The 15,543-nt window shown below is 39.1% G+C and overlaps 1 protein-coding gene across 1 annotated transcript; it reads left to right on the top strand.

Annotated features, from left to right (window-relative positions):
* Positions 1–4,061: 4,061 nt before the first annotated feature.
* LOC139949484 (cathepsin B-like) lies at positions 4,062–15,089 on the top strand. Its single transcript, XM_071947847.1, has 8 exons — positions 4,062–4,153; positions 7,539–7,653; positions 8,848–9,054; positions 9,867–9,976; positions 10,935–11,164; positions 12,056–12,172; positions 12,670–12,798; positions 13,426–15,089. Exons 2-8 carry the CDS (start codon positions 7,540–7,542, stop codon positions 13,500–13,502), a joined length of 984 nt encoding a protein of 327 aa, XP_071803948.1. The 5' UTR covers positions 4,062–4,153; position 7,539; the 3' UTR covers positions 13,503–15,089.
* Positions 15,090–15,543: the final 454 nt, after the last annotated feature.

The raw sequence follows: 15,543 nt of genomic DNA, 5'->3' as shown, positions 1-15,543 counted from the left end.
CAACACACCAATTGTGTAAGTATAGTTGTTTCTGACACTCCAGGGCGCGTGCTTCCAGGGCCTTAGTTTCATCATGGAGGAATAATTTATACTAATTCATTCCTCCATGGTTTCATACTATTACGAGACTGTGATATGAAAGGCATCAAACGCTCACTATTAAAACAAACTAAAAAGTCAGTTTTCTGGTGATTGTACATGACTTTCCCTTTAACCTACTTCAAAATTACGTGCATGTCTACTAAAAACAACAAATCTGTAGCTTGACATTGAAACTGAACAGTATTTAGTGAGGGAACTTTGAGAGAGGTTGAACAAAATCTCACAGTGTACTTTCACTACCGTCTCAGCACACTGGAACTACCATAATTGTCAAGAGGGGAAGGGAAGGTCACAGAGATTTGGTTGTGTAAAAACTGTCGAAAATATGTCTCATTTAAGCAGACTAGCTAGGTTCAAATCCCACTCCAGTCAATTATTGCGTGTAAAACAAAGGGATCACTTTCAATTGTTTGATGATTTTAACGTGTATGTAGTTTTTGGCACCTCTGGAGATGAGTATTTTACTGAGAGGTTTCCCACGGTAAAGAAGAAATAAAGAAATAAAGAGAGAAAGAAACTGAAGATTGTATTGGGTTCTTGAAATACAGATCTGAAGCCCCTACGTGCGACAATTGAGCAAAAGAAACCCGTCAAGGAAGTGCTTGCTGGCATTGAAGGTATTAATTACTTCGGAGAACCCCTGCTCATCACATACGAAAACGGGCACTTCGAGGCAGCAATCGAGGGACTGCCCGAGTCTACCCTGACCTATGACATCCCATCTGAACCCCCAACAAGTTGGTTCATTTCTTTTCAGAGTGGAACACAATCAGTTTACTGGGAATTCTTCGAGCCTTGTATCTCCGAGCTCAACCAGTAACACCAATACGACGTACTTTTTCGGGAAATCCGCATTGCCGTCGAGCACCGTTGTATATTTTTATTATGGTGCAGCCATCTTGAATTTTTCCCATTGATATCAATGCAACCGAAACGAGGCTGGAAGAACAAAAGTCTGGTTCCTATTTGCATAATGATTTTTAGCATTCATTATTGTTATTTACTACAAAGAACATGACCCAAAAAATGGAGACAGCTTGATAAAGGTCTATAATTGAGACTTTGGGACGCTAGGTGGCAGCAGACCTACAAGGTAAATTTCCATAGACCTTTTCGCAAATACCGGGGCGCGCGCGTAAAGCTTGGAATTAGGTGCATTGTGGTCTTGCTGGTATCCAAATTTGATCCTAATATATCCCACAATGCACCTCATTCAACAGTCTGCGCTTGCGCATTGGTATTTGCGATAAGGTCTATTGTTTACGTAGTTCTGAGCATACCCAGAAGAATGGATTTGATGTGTTAAGTTTGCTGACCCACCAAGCGTACAATTAGACCATATTTAAACTTGTGTAAGAATTTAACACAATTACACACGCACCCTTGTCTTTTCTGTTTCTGCTTTAAAGAAAGACATTTTGAAAACAAATTTAACTAAAGATTTTTTTTACATCTATTTTTATCTTTAGCACTTTTTAAGACTGCAATTCGTAATTCATGTTAGGCGATACATTTTTAATAATTGAATTAGACTGTACAAATTTATTCACCGATTTTGTTTCAGACGTGTTTTGGATGTATTTGTAGAATAGTCACTCTTTGCGAATTTACAAAAGTTGCAACAAAATGTCCATCCCTCACTCTCTTTCTAAGGAGCCAGTAACTGGTGGACCCTCCTCACATGATGCTGTGTAATTCTTCGGGCTACTCCCGCACTTAGAGGTTATTAGACATTCTCGAAATGGCTACTCAAAGTTCGCTCAACCAGCTTTTTAATATTTTAATTGGGAATAATTATTGACTTTCATAGAAGTTTGTTGCACATCTTGTGGTTGACTCAAGAAATTAGATCCAATGTTTCGCGGCAGGCTTCACCTTTGGTACTACAACTTTCACGTAAAAGAACAATTTCTTAGAGATTTATTTACCTATATACTAATAGATAAATCTTCCCATTTTTTATTAAAGCACCGTGGAGTAGATCTGTTTATTCGTTCGCTAAAATCAGTGAACACTATTGGTAATCACTCAAAATAATTGTCAGCATAAAAACTTACTTGGTAACGAGCAATTGAGATACAGATAAATATTATAAACATGATGAAGTCGCTAGTTATTTATATTATGCCTGTATAAATGAAACATCAGGTGATTTAAATGTATTGACCATAGGTTAGTTTTACTTATAAGACTGTGTGTTAGTTTTACCTGGTGATATTTTCCAAATCTGCTTTAGTTCAAACAAAAAATGGCCAGCAACCATTTTTCAACGCCTGAAAAGACAAATTAAAAATAAGCACAAAAAATGGGCAGAGTAGGCATAAAGTTGTCTGCTGGACCGTTCAAAACTGTGTTTAATCGGGCATGCAGTTTTCTTGCATTATTGTAGTGTTATGTTTATTATAACACCAAAATAACCACTGTTAGGCTTGCTGCAAGTTGTAAGCAAGAGTGAACTACTATAAACGGGGCCAACCTCTCCCATGGCAAGGTTGCTGCAAAAGGAACTGACATATTTGTATCCGTGAGTATACCATTACATTTGCTGAAATTGATCTCAGAACTTTTATATAATTATTATAATTCTAGGATAAATAATCGCTGTTTGTTTATCTACCAATTCACACGGGACCTACAGCTTAATTTTAACAAATTATGATTGCGAGTCAGTATCTTGACGGCACTTAGGGGCCTGTTCTTCATTGTGAAATCAGCAATAAGAATTGGTGGGATTCAAACTCAGAACTTTGTGATTGCAAGTTATGCAAATTTTAACAAATGATTGCGAGTCAGTATCTTGACGGCACTTAGGGCCTGTTCTTCATTGTGAAATCAGCAATAAGAATTGGTGGGACTCAAACCCAGAACCTTGTGATTGCAAGTCATGCAATTTTAACAAATTATGATTGCGAGTCAGTATCTTCGTAAGAATTGGTGGGATTTAAACCCAGAACTTTGTGATTGCAAGTCATGCAGTCTAATCACTGGACAACAATAATCGGTCTAAGGGGTAGTCGGTGATTTCAATATCAGTGACCTTTAGATATTTTTGACGGTTCTCACCCACCCCCCCCCCCCCCCCCAATCCACATGATCTTTTAAAGCCATTGGACCATTTCGGTTCAGAAAAAAAAAAAGTTCACAGATTTACAAATAACTTACAGGGTTTACAGAAGGCAATGGTGAAAGACTTCTCTTGAAATATTATTCCATGAAATGCTTTACTTTTTGAGAAAACATTAAAACAATATAAATTCTCGTTAACGAGAATTACGGATTTATTTTAAACACATGTCATGACACGGCGAAACGCGCGGAAACAAGCGTGGGGTTTTCCTTTGTTTTCTCCCGACTCCGATGACCGATTGAGCCTAAATTTTCACAGGTTTGTTATTTGATATAGAAGTTGTGGTACACAATGTGGGCCTTGGACAACACTAGTTACCGAAAGGGTCCAATGGCTTTAAAGGCAGTGGACACTATTGGTATTTGTCAAAGACCAGTCTTCTCACTTGGTGTATCTCATCATATGCATAAAATAACTAACCTGTAAAAGTTTGAGCTCAATCGGTCGGTGCAGTTGCGAGATAATAATGAAAGAAAAAACACCCTTGTGTCACGAGGTTGTGTGCGTTTAGATGGTTGATTTCGAGACCTCAAATTCTAAACTTGAGGTCTCGAAATCAAGTTCGTGGAAAATAACTTCTTTCTCGAAAACTACTCCACTTCAGAGGGAGCCGTTTCTCACAATGTTTTATATTACCAACCTCTCCCCATTACTCGATACCAAGTAAGGTTTTATGCTAATAATTATTTTGAGTAATTACCAATAGTGTCCACTGCCTTTAATAGCAAAGCTACCACGTACCACAGTATCATCAAAATCATACTTTGATCTGTTTACTTACACTAACTTCCTTTGTTGGTTCACGAGACAACAGTCAGGTGACGTTTTTTGTTCACATATATAAACTTAGTTCCTGATCAGCCGTGCCTTATTTCCTGTGTGCTTCTGATCGACCGAGTCGGATCTAACTCAGTGTACATCGAGGTGGGTAAAATAATTTCTCATTATTTTTTTTCTTCTTATCTGTGTGTGAATTATAGGCCAATAGTGGTATATTTATGATTGTGTGTATGTGTATGCATGTATGCAGAGAAATTTTCCTCCATGGTAGGACCATTAAACTGAATTGAATGGAATTGATCAAAGTTTGAATGGCTTATGTTGTGCTCTCTTTTTTGTTTTAAAGGAACACGTTGCCTTGGATCGGTCGAGTTGGTCTTTGAAAAGCATTTGTAACCGTTTGTTATAAAATGCATATGATTAGAAAGTAGAATATAATGATCCACACAAATATCACTCGAAATTGCGTGGTTTTCCTTTTACCTCGTCGACAAACACGGTCGGCCATTTATGGGAGTCACATTTTTTTACTCCCATGGCCGTTTGTTCGCAAAGTAAAAGGAAAACTACCCAATTTCGAGGCAAGTGTGTGTGGATCATTGTATTCTACTTTTAAAACATCTTTCTAACCAAATGCATTTTATATTACAAGCGGTTACAAACGCTTTTCAAAGACCAACTCGACCGATCCAAGGCAACGTCTTCCTTAAAGTACATGTGACGTCACATTCAACACTTCGTTGAAATTGTAAAACACTTAGAAATGTAAGTTTGTTCATAGAGAGGACCTCTAGGTCCTGGCTCTATGGTTTAGTTTAGTGTTTGCATTTCTGCAACCAGTTCTGTTTGTGGAGCCCGAAAGAGCTGTGAACACAACACTGGACACATAGTATGAACCATATTATAGAATACACGGTCGGTTGCATAATAATGAAGCCCCATACTTTGACCTTGTGTTTCGGGTGTTGTTGTAAGTTTATGAAAAAGAAATTACTTTACACGTAGAGCAACGGAGACCTTGGTTTGCATTACTTCTAATAGTAATAATTGGGTGGTATTATAATCAGGAAGGAAGGAAAACATAATTGCAGCAATATAAAGTAGCTGTGTAAATCAGGCCTGCCCCGCGTGACGTGTATATACTTATCCGGTTACAGAAGTGCGTTTTGGCGGCCCCAACCAAAAACTGTTTCGGTTGTTGGTCGTTGGTTCTGCTGTTCAGACTGAACGACAACCGAGTTGTGAGCTCGGTTACCGTTATGGTTGTGACGTCAGAAACAGTTTTTGGTTGGGGTCGCCAAAACGCACTCCTGTACGTTACGCACTCACACCCCAACCAATACAGATAAGGAAATATCTGTACATGCTTTGAACAACGTCTCGACCCAAAAATAACGAAAAAAGTGTTCATTCTCATATCCAGAATTGACTGATTATTTGCCTCCTTTGTGGATAACCGAATAGTCAAGTTATTAAACAGCAACGGCTTCAACATTTAGCTGCTATGCAGACTCACGCACACTCACCCGAGCGATCATAACTCCAATCCTACAGAATTTTCATTGGCTCCCTGTTCAAGCTAGAATTAAACTTACAATTATCCTCCTTACTATTCATTGTCAACAAGGGGAAATATGCAAAACCTTTAGTTCACAACTTACTATTATTCCTTCAAGAAATGTACGTTCCAAATCAAATTCCCTTCTCGTCACATCCACCCATGTCACAAAACCTTACAGAGCTCGGTCATTCCAAGTAGCTGCAGATATAAACTGTGGAATGGAACACCTGAGTTTGCTATCGCCTTAAAGGATGGACACTATTGGTAATTACTCAAAATAATTATTAGCATAAACCTTTCTTGGTAACGAGTAATGGGGAGAGGTTGATGGTATAAAACACTGTGAGAAACGGCTCCCTCTGAAGTAACGTAGTATTCGAGCAAGAAAGAAATTTCCAAGAATTTGATTTCGAGACCTCAGCAGATTTAGAATTAATTTGAGGTCTCGAAATCGAGCATCTGAAAGCGTACTTCGTGTGACCAGGGTGTTTTTTCTTTCATTGATATCTCACCCTATTCTCATAGCCACCGTCACTTATAAAGGAGGATGTCGGGCAAAAGCGCACCGTATACTAACGGCTCATGATGCAATCATGGTAGCACATGATGGATCACCATCACTTAGAAGCGATGGGGATTTGGGTTGCACGGAAGACTAGACGTAGCTGCTCCGTTTGAACCTATTCAGCCGGCTGGTGGCGCATTAATACGACCAGGCCGATCATCCCATCCCCGTCTCATGGATGCATGCAACATCGACGTCCCGATCTCACTGATGATTTCTCAGCACTACTACTACTTATAGGAAATGAGATTAAAGGCAGTGGACACTATTGGTAATTGTCAAAGACTAGCCTTTACAGTTGGTGTATCTCAACATATGCATAAAATAACAAACCTGTGAAAATTTGAGCTCAATCGGTCGTCGAATTTGCGAGATAATCCTGAAAGAAAAAACACCCTTGTCACATGAAGTTGTGTGCTTTCTGATGCTTGATTTCGAGACCTCAAATTCTAAACTTGAGGTCTCGAAATCAAATTCGTGGAAAATTAATTCTTTCTCGAAAACTACGTCAATTTAGAGGGAGCTGTTTCTCACAATGTGTTATACCATCAACCTCTCCCCATTACTCGTCACCAAGAAAGGTTTTACGCTAATAATTATTTTGAGTAATTACCAATAGTGTCCACTGCCTTTAAATAAGCGAAGGATTGAGCTCAAATTTTCACCGGTTTGATATTTTATGCATAATGTTGAGATACACCAAGTGAAAAGACTAGTCTTTGACAATTACCAATAGTGTCCAGTGTCTTTTCATCAGTAAATGTTCTTCCGTTGGAATGTTACTTTGTGTTCCTGTGTCTTGTTGTTTTCTTTTCTATTAAAGCGCTTGGCAGTTTCATGCGCTGTCAACTACTGTACTTCATCGGCCACAACTTGCACTGTTGGGTCAGGCCCCATGCATGGTAATACGGAATCCGGAACCCAAATCAAGTTCCGAATCCAATCTGGTCCCAATTTCATAGAGCTGCTAAAGCAAAAAAAATTGCTTAAGCAAAAAAAATCTTTGCTTTGTAAAATCAGATTACCTGCTAGGACTCCACTCATTTGTTATGCTAAGTAAACAACAGCTAAATACCAGTCACAAGCAATGTACATGGCATGAGATTTTTGCCAGTAACATGTGTAAAATAAGCCAGCTATTTTCGTGCTTAAGCAAATTTTTTGCTTAAGCAGCTCTATGAAACTGGGCCCTGACCTGAGAGTTTTTAGAACGTACTTAAAAGGCAGACCGCGTGACGTCATCGCGCAAGTGGTCTATACGGCTTGACCCTTCTCATGAATTGTATTGTGTAAACATATATACTAATTATCAGTTTGGATGTCGTACATTTCTATTCAAACCGGAAAAATAATTGTGGGGTAATTAAAAGAAATGTTTTAACAATTTTATTCTTCAAATGCAGGATGCGTTTTCTGTTCTTGGTGAGCCTACTGGCTCTGGCCTATGCCAAACGGGACTATGTTGACGTCTCAGCTGATATCGTTGCTCGCATCAATGCCATGGACACTACATGGAAGGTAGGCCTAACTGAAAAACATATTATTACATTTTGTCTTTTAAGTTCTGTAAGGGTAAAGACTCAAGGAAATTTTGTTTTGGACTTTTCGGTTTGTAAAACGTTTGGTATTACTCTAAAAAATATTTGCAAAATAACATCGTGGAAAGACGTACAGCGGCTTTGGATAGTAAAATGCATTATGAATGGAAAAAATGTATCCCCCCCCCCAAAAAAAAAAAATAGAATAAAATAAAATAAATGAAAATATGAGGATCGTCATCGCTGCACACAAATCTCATTTTAAGCCTTGAAAATAAAATCATTATTATCATATTTCTGGTAAATATAATCATACGTTTATGTGAAACACTGCAGTGCAAAGTGTTCAGCCAAGTGTTCTTGATTAGTTTACGTGCAATACCAATCCTGGTACATGAGACCTACGGCTTAGTGTCTCACCCGAAGGGATAAAGCACTCGGGTCAAGTGAGGACACAAGTGTACCACGACCGGGACTCGAACCCACCCTCTGCTGATTTATTAAGTTATTTGTTTCAAGGTCTTAAGGATTAAACTAAACTCAAAATTTATTTGTTGATTCATTATTTTTAAAACCACCAATAGACGATGCATTCTTGGCCTTAGCTGGTAACTTGTTCCATATAACAGAGTCAATAGTAATTAAAAGATTGCTTAAAGGCAGTAGCTAGACACTATTGGTATTTACTCAAAATAATTATTGCCATAAAACCTTACTTGGTAACAAGCAATGGGGAGAGGTTGATAGTATAAAACAATGTGAAAAACGGCTTCCTCTGTAGTATAAAGCAGTTCGAGAAAGAAGTAATTTTCCACGAGTTTGATTTCGAGACCTCAGATTTAGAACTTGAGGTCTCGAAATCGAGCATCTGAAAGCACACAACTTCGTGTGACAAGGGTGTTTTTTCTTTCATTATTATCTCGCAACTTCGACGACCAATTGAGCTCAAATTTTCACAGGTTTGTTATTTTATGCATATGTTGAGCTACACTAAATGAGAAGACTGGTCTTTGACAATTACCAGTAGTGTTTAGTGTCTTTAACACATTCCATGTTAGGCTTAAGAAGAACAAAATGAGAAACACCAGAGCTTGGGTTCGGCGCTCTTAACGTCCACGACACCCCACGAATGTTCCTCTTGTGTAATTTATAGACACCTCCTTTTCTAATCTAGGCCGGGGCTAACTTTAAAGGCGAGAGCTGGGAGTCAGTGGTATCCCGTCTAGGGGTCATATACCCACTGAGAGAGGAACACAAGTTACCCCTGTTCGTCCACGATATCGTCAGAGATATACCTGAGACGTTTGATGCTCGTACGCAATGGCCACAATGTAAATCCATCTCCCTCATCAGAGACCAGGCTGCTTGTGGATCGTGCTGGGTAAGTGCTTGGAATCCTACACAAAGTTATCTGGTGATCTGGTGCCCAATTTCTTTATCATCTACTCTTTCTTCTACAACACAAATAGTGAAAACCACCCGTTTTGTCCGCCATACCACTCTTGCAAAGAGCCATGCGGACAACTCCTTTAAGAGTGAAAGAAGGGTATTTTCAACTCCATTGTATGAGTGAAGCTCGTTCCAATTTCACTCAGTAAGAGTGACACAGATTGACTTTAAATCACAAAAGAGCGAAATTGACACCACTCGGACAAGAGGGTGAAATTTTCACTCTTTTACATAAAGAGAGTACCAACCCACCAGATCTCTGATTCCCTGCAATGATGCAGTATTCCGTCTAGATGTCATATCTTCATCTCACAAAATTATCCGAATTTGGGCCCAATTTCATAAGGCTGCTTTAGCAAAAATTATTGCCTATAGGCCTAACACTATTTTCTGCTATGAAGCAGAAATGAGCATGGACCGGTCAAATTGTACTTGTGACATGATAGTTTGGCTGGTAAACCTTACAACATTACGTCTCGGAACAGACGTATTTCTAACATTGGGAGAAAAAAACGTGGTCACAGCGCGTTGCAACATCTCGAGCTGAGTTCGGCCGAAAGTAGCGTCAACTATTATATACTCGAAACCCAACGTAAAAACACTGACGCATACCTCGAAAGTTTGAGTATTCACAACGTCAGCGGAATCTCAGCAGTCATGTCCATCATGTCACAATTATAAGAGTTAATCGAAAGTGCTGAAGTACAGACCAAATCTATTTTATTCTCCTGATTAATCCCTTAGGCATTTGGTGCAGTAGAGTCCATGTCAGATCGTGAATGTATCCACAATAAAATCCAAGTCAATATCTCTGCCGAAGACCTCAATTCATGTTGCCGTCTTTGCGGTAATGGGTGAGTATATTTTATTGCTCTCTAAAAAATACATAATCATAGAAGAAATTATAAATACGACAGCGTTGATGGGGAAAACACGAGTTGAACCGAGTTAAAGGAACACGTTGCCTTGGATCGGACGAGTTGGTCTATAAAAAGCGTTTGAAACCGTTTGTTATGAAATGTATATATGGTTAGAAAGATGTTTTAAAAGTAGAATATAATGATCCACACAAGTATCACTCAAAATTGCACGGTTTTCATTTTACGTCGCGAACTAACACGGTCGGCCATTTATGGGAGTCAAATTTTTGACTCCCATAAATGGCCGACCGTGTTTGTCGACGAGGTAAAACGAAAACCACGCAATTTCAAGGCATATTTGTGTAGATCATTGTATTCTACTTTTACAACATCTTTCTAACCATACCGATTTTATAAGAAACGGTTACAGAACGCTTTTCAAAGACCAACTCGACCGATCCAAGGCAACGTGTTCCTTTAAACTGGATACAGTATGCTGTTCACGGTACAGAATACTTGAACCGTTTCGCATTAAATTTCTTGAAGTACCATTGGCAACTGACAGATATTTCTTGCAGATATAGCCATTTAAAAGCTACGTTTATATTGTGTCATATAGGTCACAGCGGCGTTGTTGTTCTAATGTAATTTCATGTTTATATTATGTTCGTTACCTATCGATAAAGGTATTGCTCAGAAATATAGGCCTGAGGGAATTTGTTTAGATTTTTGTAAAGCTGCATGGTTTTGCATTGGATCTCCTGACCAAGGGCGTCTTCAAAGTACATTATTATTATATTTTGTTTTGCGAAAAGAAACATTCAAACATGCATTCTGTGATGCAATTTTTACTTTTATGCGCCCTCAAACAGCACGATATGGGGAGAGAAGGTCAATAACGTTTTATGATGATTATTTCTTGATTTACTTTGTTTATTTTGTTTTAAACTAGCTGTGGAGGTGGCTTTCCAGCGGCTGCCTGGAGTTACTGGAAAGACACTGGTTTAGTGAGCGGTGGCTTGTATGCCAGTAACAGTGGCTGTCAGCCCTACTCTATACCTAGCTGTGATCACCATGAGCCCGGTCATCTTAAACCATGTGGTGATTCCGTGCCCACTCCTAAATGCCGCTCAACATGCAGGCAGGGGTACAATGTCACCTTCAAGAGAGACCGGCATTACGGTAAGCAGCCGCGCCTGTCGATGTGTATGATACATCAGCTTCGACCATTAGCTCCCGTTCACCGTACTTTGTTGTGCACAGAATTTGTACAGGCCCAGCCTTTTTTGCTGATAGAGCCTTTTCAATATATGGACCCAAACACAACACAACTCAACATGTTCAAGTCTCTTCTGAAAACCCACTTGCTGCAATGACATTTACTTCTTCTGTGCCTCGGCGCCTTTGAGCAAACCCTTGATTTAGGCGCTTCAAAAATTACTTTTGATTGATTGATTGATACAACTAATGCAATATTATTGCATTCAAGATAAATATGAGATTTAGTTTGCGTTGCACCGATGACTGTACTGTATTCGGTGTTGTCTTAGTCGTGAAGGGGAAACAGAATCTGCATATAAAATATAACAATGTGCAAGAACGCAACAACAAACAGTCTAAAAACATTTAAAAGACCCAGATACGGGCTCATGGGAGGTCTGACTCATTTTGGGGTCAGTTTGACACAGAATCTCTGAGCCCAAAATGACACAGAACCCGAGTTATAATCACATTTTTAAAAATCATTTACTGGGCCGTCATCAGCCTGCCATGGAAAGTGGTCAGGCCTGGGGTAATTTTCAACCGGGAGTTTGTGGAGCGTGGTTGGCGGTGTCGTGCCAATGGGTTTTATTTCAGCCCTTATTTCTCTCATCACAAAATAAAGTGTTCTAGAAGTTTCGAGCATTCTTGTCCGAACGTTTCCTTAGTATCGAGTGAAATTGTGAGTTATCCTATGTGTGTGTTCTATAATTATTAAGATTTGTATTGATGAGGTCAATTTTAAAAAGAATTTGCATGCAGCATAAAGAACAATTATAATTTCAACTCAACTTGTTTTTTGTTTAAATACAGGAGCCAAAGTTTACTCCATTTCGTCAGATGTAAAGCAGATACAAACCGAGATTATGACCAATGGTCCAGTAGAGGCTGATTTCACTGTGTATTCAGACTTCCCTACCTACAGATCAGGTAACACAATTTATTTTTCAAGGAGGAAATTATTTATTCAAACTTAACACAACTCCATATGTTTTAGAAAATGAGATGAATGAGAGCAGACCATCCCTTGCACTATTGAACAAGGCACTTGACACTATTGGTATAAATACTCAAAATAATTGTTGGCGTAAAAACTTACTTGGTAAACTAGCAACGGAGAGATGTTGAGAGTATAAAACGTTGCGAGAAACAGCTTCCTTTGAAGTTAGTAACGTAGTTTTCGAGAAAGAAGCACGTTTCCACTAAAATAATATTTGAATTTGATTTCGTGATCTCAGAATTAGATTTTGATGTCCCGAAATCAATCATCTGATAGCACACAACTTCGTGTAACAAGCGTATTTGTGTTTACTACTAATACTATTTATAGTTTATTCTTAACTGGGTTTCATACTAGAAATCATATCATATAATATGTTGCTTTTGTTAGAAAATAAACCTAATAAATGAATGTCATTTCATTGCAGGTGTTTATCAGCACAATACTGGCTCTCTTCTTGGCGGTCATGCTATCAGGATTCTGGGATGGGGCGTAGAGGGCGGTGTTGACTATTGGCTGGTTGCCAATTCATGGAACCCAGACTGGGGTGACAATGGTAAGAAATCAAGGAGCACCTGAGTAACATTGCTTCGTCCTTTGGATGGGACGTAGGACAATGGTCCCGTGTGTCGATTGAAACGCATGTAAAACAAAAAAACAGTGCACTTATCAAAAACAGAAGGGGTTCACCCCGGTAATGATAGGCAGCATATTGTGCCACAGCACCTTGTGGACCATTACTTTGTGCTATTTAAATGGAGTAGGCCTCGTAATTCAAACTAATCCCATCCCGTATACCCTGAGCGTCACTAGGTGAGGGATATGAGCGCTATATAAGAAGCCACCTATTAAAGGCAGTGGACACTGTTGGTAATTACTCAAAATAATTGTTAGCATAAAACCTTACTTTGTGACGGGTAATGGGGAGAGGTTGACAGTATAAAACATTGTGAAAAACAGCTCCCTTTGAAGTGACATAGTTTTCGAGAAAGAAGTAATTTTCCACGAATTTGATTTCGCATTATCCGCGTCTAATAACATGAAACAGTTTGGATTCTATCCAAACGAGATATGCCTAGAACCTACACAAGCAGGGCCCAATTTCGTTGAGCTGCTTCAACATTTGTACCTCGTTTGCAAAGTCTCAAAATCCTTCATCTTTTCTCCCGTTTATATTGACCAGGTTTCTTCAAGATCAAGCGTGGTACTGACGAGTGTGGAATTGAGGATGATATCAACGCTGGAATACCGAGAAAATAGACACCGCAGCCAAAAAGCACCAGGAATCAATCTCTATTAACAATTTGGGATTTATCTGATTTATTTGGTTGTCATTAGATTAAATAAAAGAGCCTTAAAAGAAAATTCTAATGATTTTTTTAATTGGATGTTCAAAGAAATTTTTAAAATTTCTTGAATATCAAACTAATGCATGTGTTTGACGCTGCTGGTGACGGGACCAATCGAGAAGTAGAGTCGCGTCTGGATTGCCGGCTACGGGATACGACTACTGCTAACGGCTATGGCTGGACTGCACGTCACCATGAAATATCACAGGACGTCCTTAGCAACAGTTGCAGTCGTAGCCACTGAGCAAATTGGATACGGCCTAAGACCATAGAGTTTATATAGCTCCATATGCCTCTCTTAATACTTATGCATGACGTCATAATTCTTATCCAAAATGAGGCTATGGGCGCACTTCCCCCATCACTTGCAGTGGGGGTGCCCATCGCCTCGTTTTGAGTTAGCATTGTGACGTACCTCATGCATAAATATTAAAGGAACACGTTGCCTTGGATCGGTCGAGTTGGTCTTTGAAAAGCGTTTGTAACCGTTTTTTATAAAATGCATATGGGTAGAAAGATGTTGTAAAAGTAGAATACAATGATCCACACAAACATGCCTCGAAATTGCGTGGTTTTCCTTTTACCTCGTCGACTAACACGTCGGCCATTTATGGGGGGTCAAAATTTTGACTCCCATAAATGGCCGACCATGTTAGTTCGCACAGTAGAAGGAAAACCACGCAATTTCGAGGCAAACTTGTGTGGATCATTGTATTCTACTTTTAAAACATCTTTCCAACCATATGCATTTTATAAAAAACGGTTACAAACGCTTTTGTTTTGACCAACTCGTCCGATCCAAGGCAACGTGTTCCTTTAAGAGAGGCGTCATACTTAAAATAATTAGACCAGCGCGTATTCACATTAAAATGGGCGATTTTTGTAAAAGCTTATACATTGCAGGATACAGCAATGTTCACTGTACATGTACGTTGGAACGAGAGTCCAAACATGTTCAAACGTTCGGGATTTGTTTTGAGATGTGTCTTGGTTGAAGTGGGACAATGTTCCACAGAGATGGTCCTTTAAAATATTCACTTGTGTTCATTGCCAATTTCGTAAAGAGCTGTTTGACGGATAAATTCGCCAAGATCAGATGGTCCTTTAAAATATTCACTTGTGTTCATTGCCAATTTCATAAAGAGCTGTTTGACGGATAAATTCGCCAAGATCAGATGGTCCTTTAAAATATTCACTTGTGTTCATTGCCAATTTCATAAAGAGCTGTTTGACGGATAAATTCGCCAAGATCAGACAAATCCTGCTAATAAGAAATCATTTCAACAGAAAAAAACCCGAGGCACCCTCACAGGAATGCGCCATCTTGTCCAAGGGACAACAAAAATGTGCTTACTCAGAATCAGTGTTGTCGTCTGCCACTCGCCGTAAATCAAGTTTTCAATTCTTTCGAAACATTTTATAAAGGTGTTTAACCAAGAATGTGTACCTACTATGTTAAGGGAATAAAGGTAAAACAATAATTGATGTATTCTATTAACTACTTCTCCCTTGTTTCTGTTTTTATTTGGTCTTATATTTTCGTTTATGTCACCCTTAAGCACCAATGTATGTAAGCATTACAACACATAGGCCCTATAATATATTTTTTCATCAGCCCATACAGGGCAAACCCCTGGGAATAACGGCTGGCCTTTTCACATCACGTGGATCGCTTTACCCCTGATCAACCCCGGAAAATGGACATACCCCTGGGAATAGCGGTAAAACCCTTTTGCAGCCGGAACCCCCTGGAACAGGAACAATGTGAAAGTGTATTGGGGATGGTAAAAGAAAACTAAGAGTGTCTCTCCGGGGCTGTTTTTAATGAGAATAACATAAACATACGGTGTAAACAGGGGTATTGAGTGGACCAGGAACAAAATAATGAAACGTCCAACGATCAGCAAACTTGCTGCCACATGTCCAAACAAAACAAAAAACTTCCACAGTAT

This window comes from Asterias amurensis, chromosome 17, assembly GCF_032118995.1.
Source record: "Asterias amurensis chromosome 17, ASM3211899v1".
In the NCBI taxonomy this organism is placed as follows: Eukaryota; Metazoa; Echinodermata; class Asteroidea; order Forcipulatida; family Asteriidae; genus Asterias; species Asterias amurensis.
The sequence above is the reverse complement of the archived record's forward strand: the minus strand, read 5'-3'. Positions and strand labels throughout refer to the sequence as shown.

Coding starts and splice junctions, on each gene's coding strand:
- LOC139949484 (XM_071947847.1), top strand. CDS start 7,540: ATGCGTTTTCTGTTCTTGGTGAGCCTACTGGCTCTGGCCTATGCCAAA. Junction 9,977..10,934: donor TGCCGTCTTTGCGGTAATGG/GTGAGTATATTT, acceptor GTTTTAAACTAG/CTGTGGAGGTGGCTTTCCAG. Junction 11,165..12,055: donor CAAGAGAGACCGGCATTACG/GTAAGCAGCCGC, acceptor GTTTAAATACAG/GAGCCAAAGTTTACTCCATT.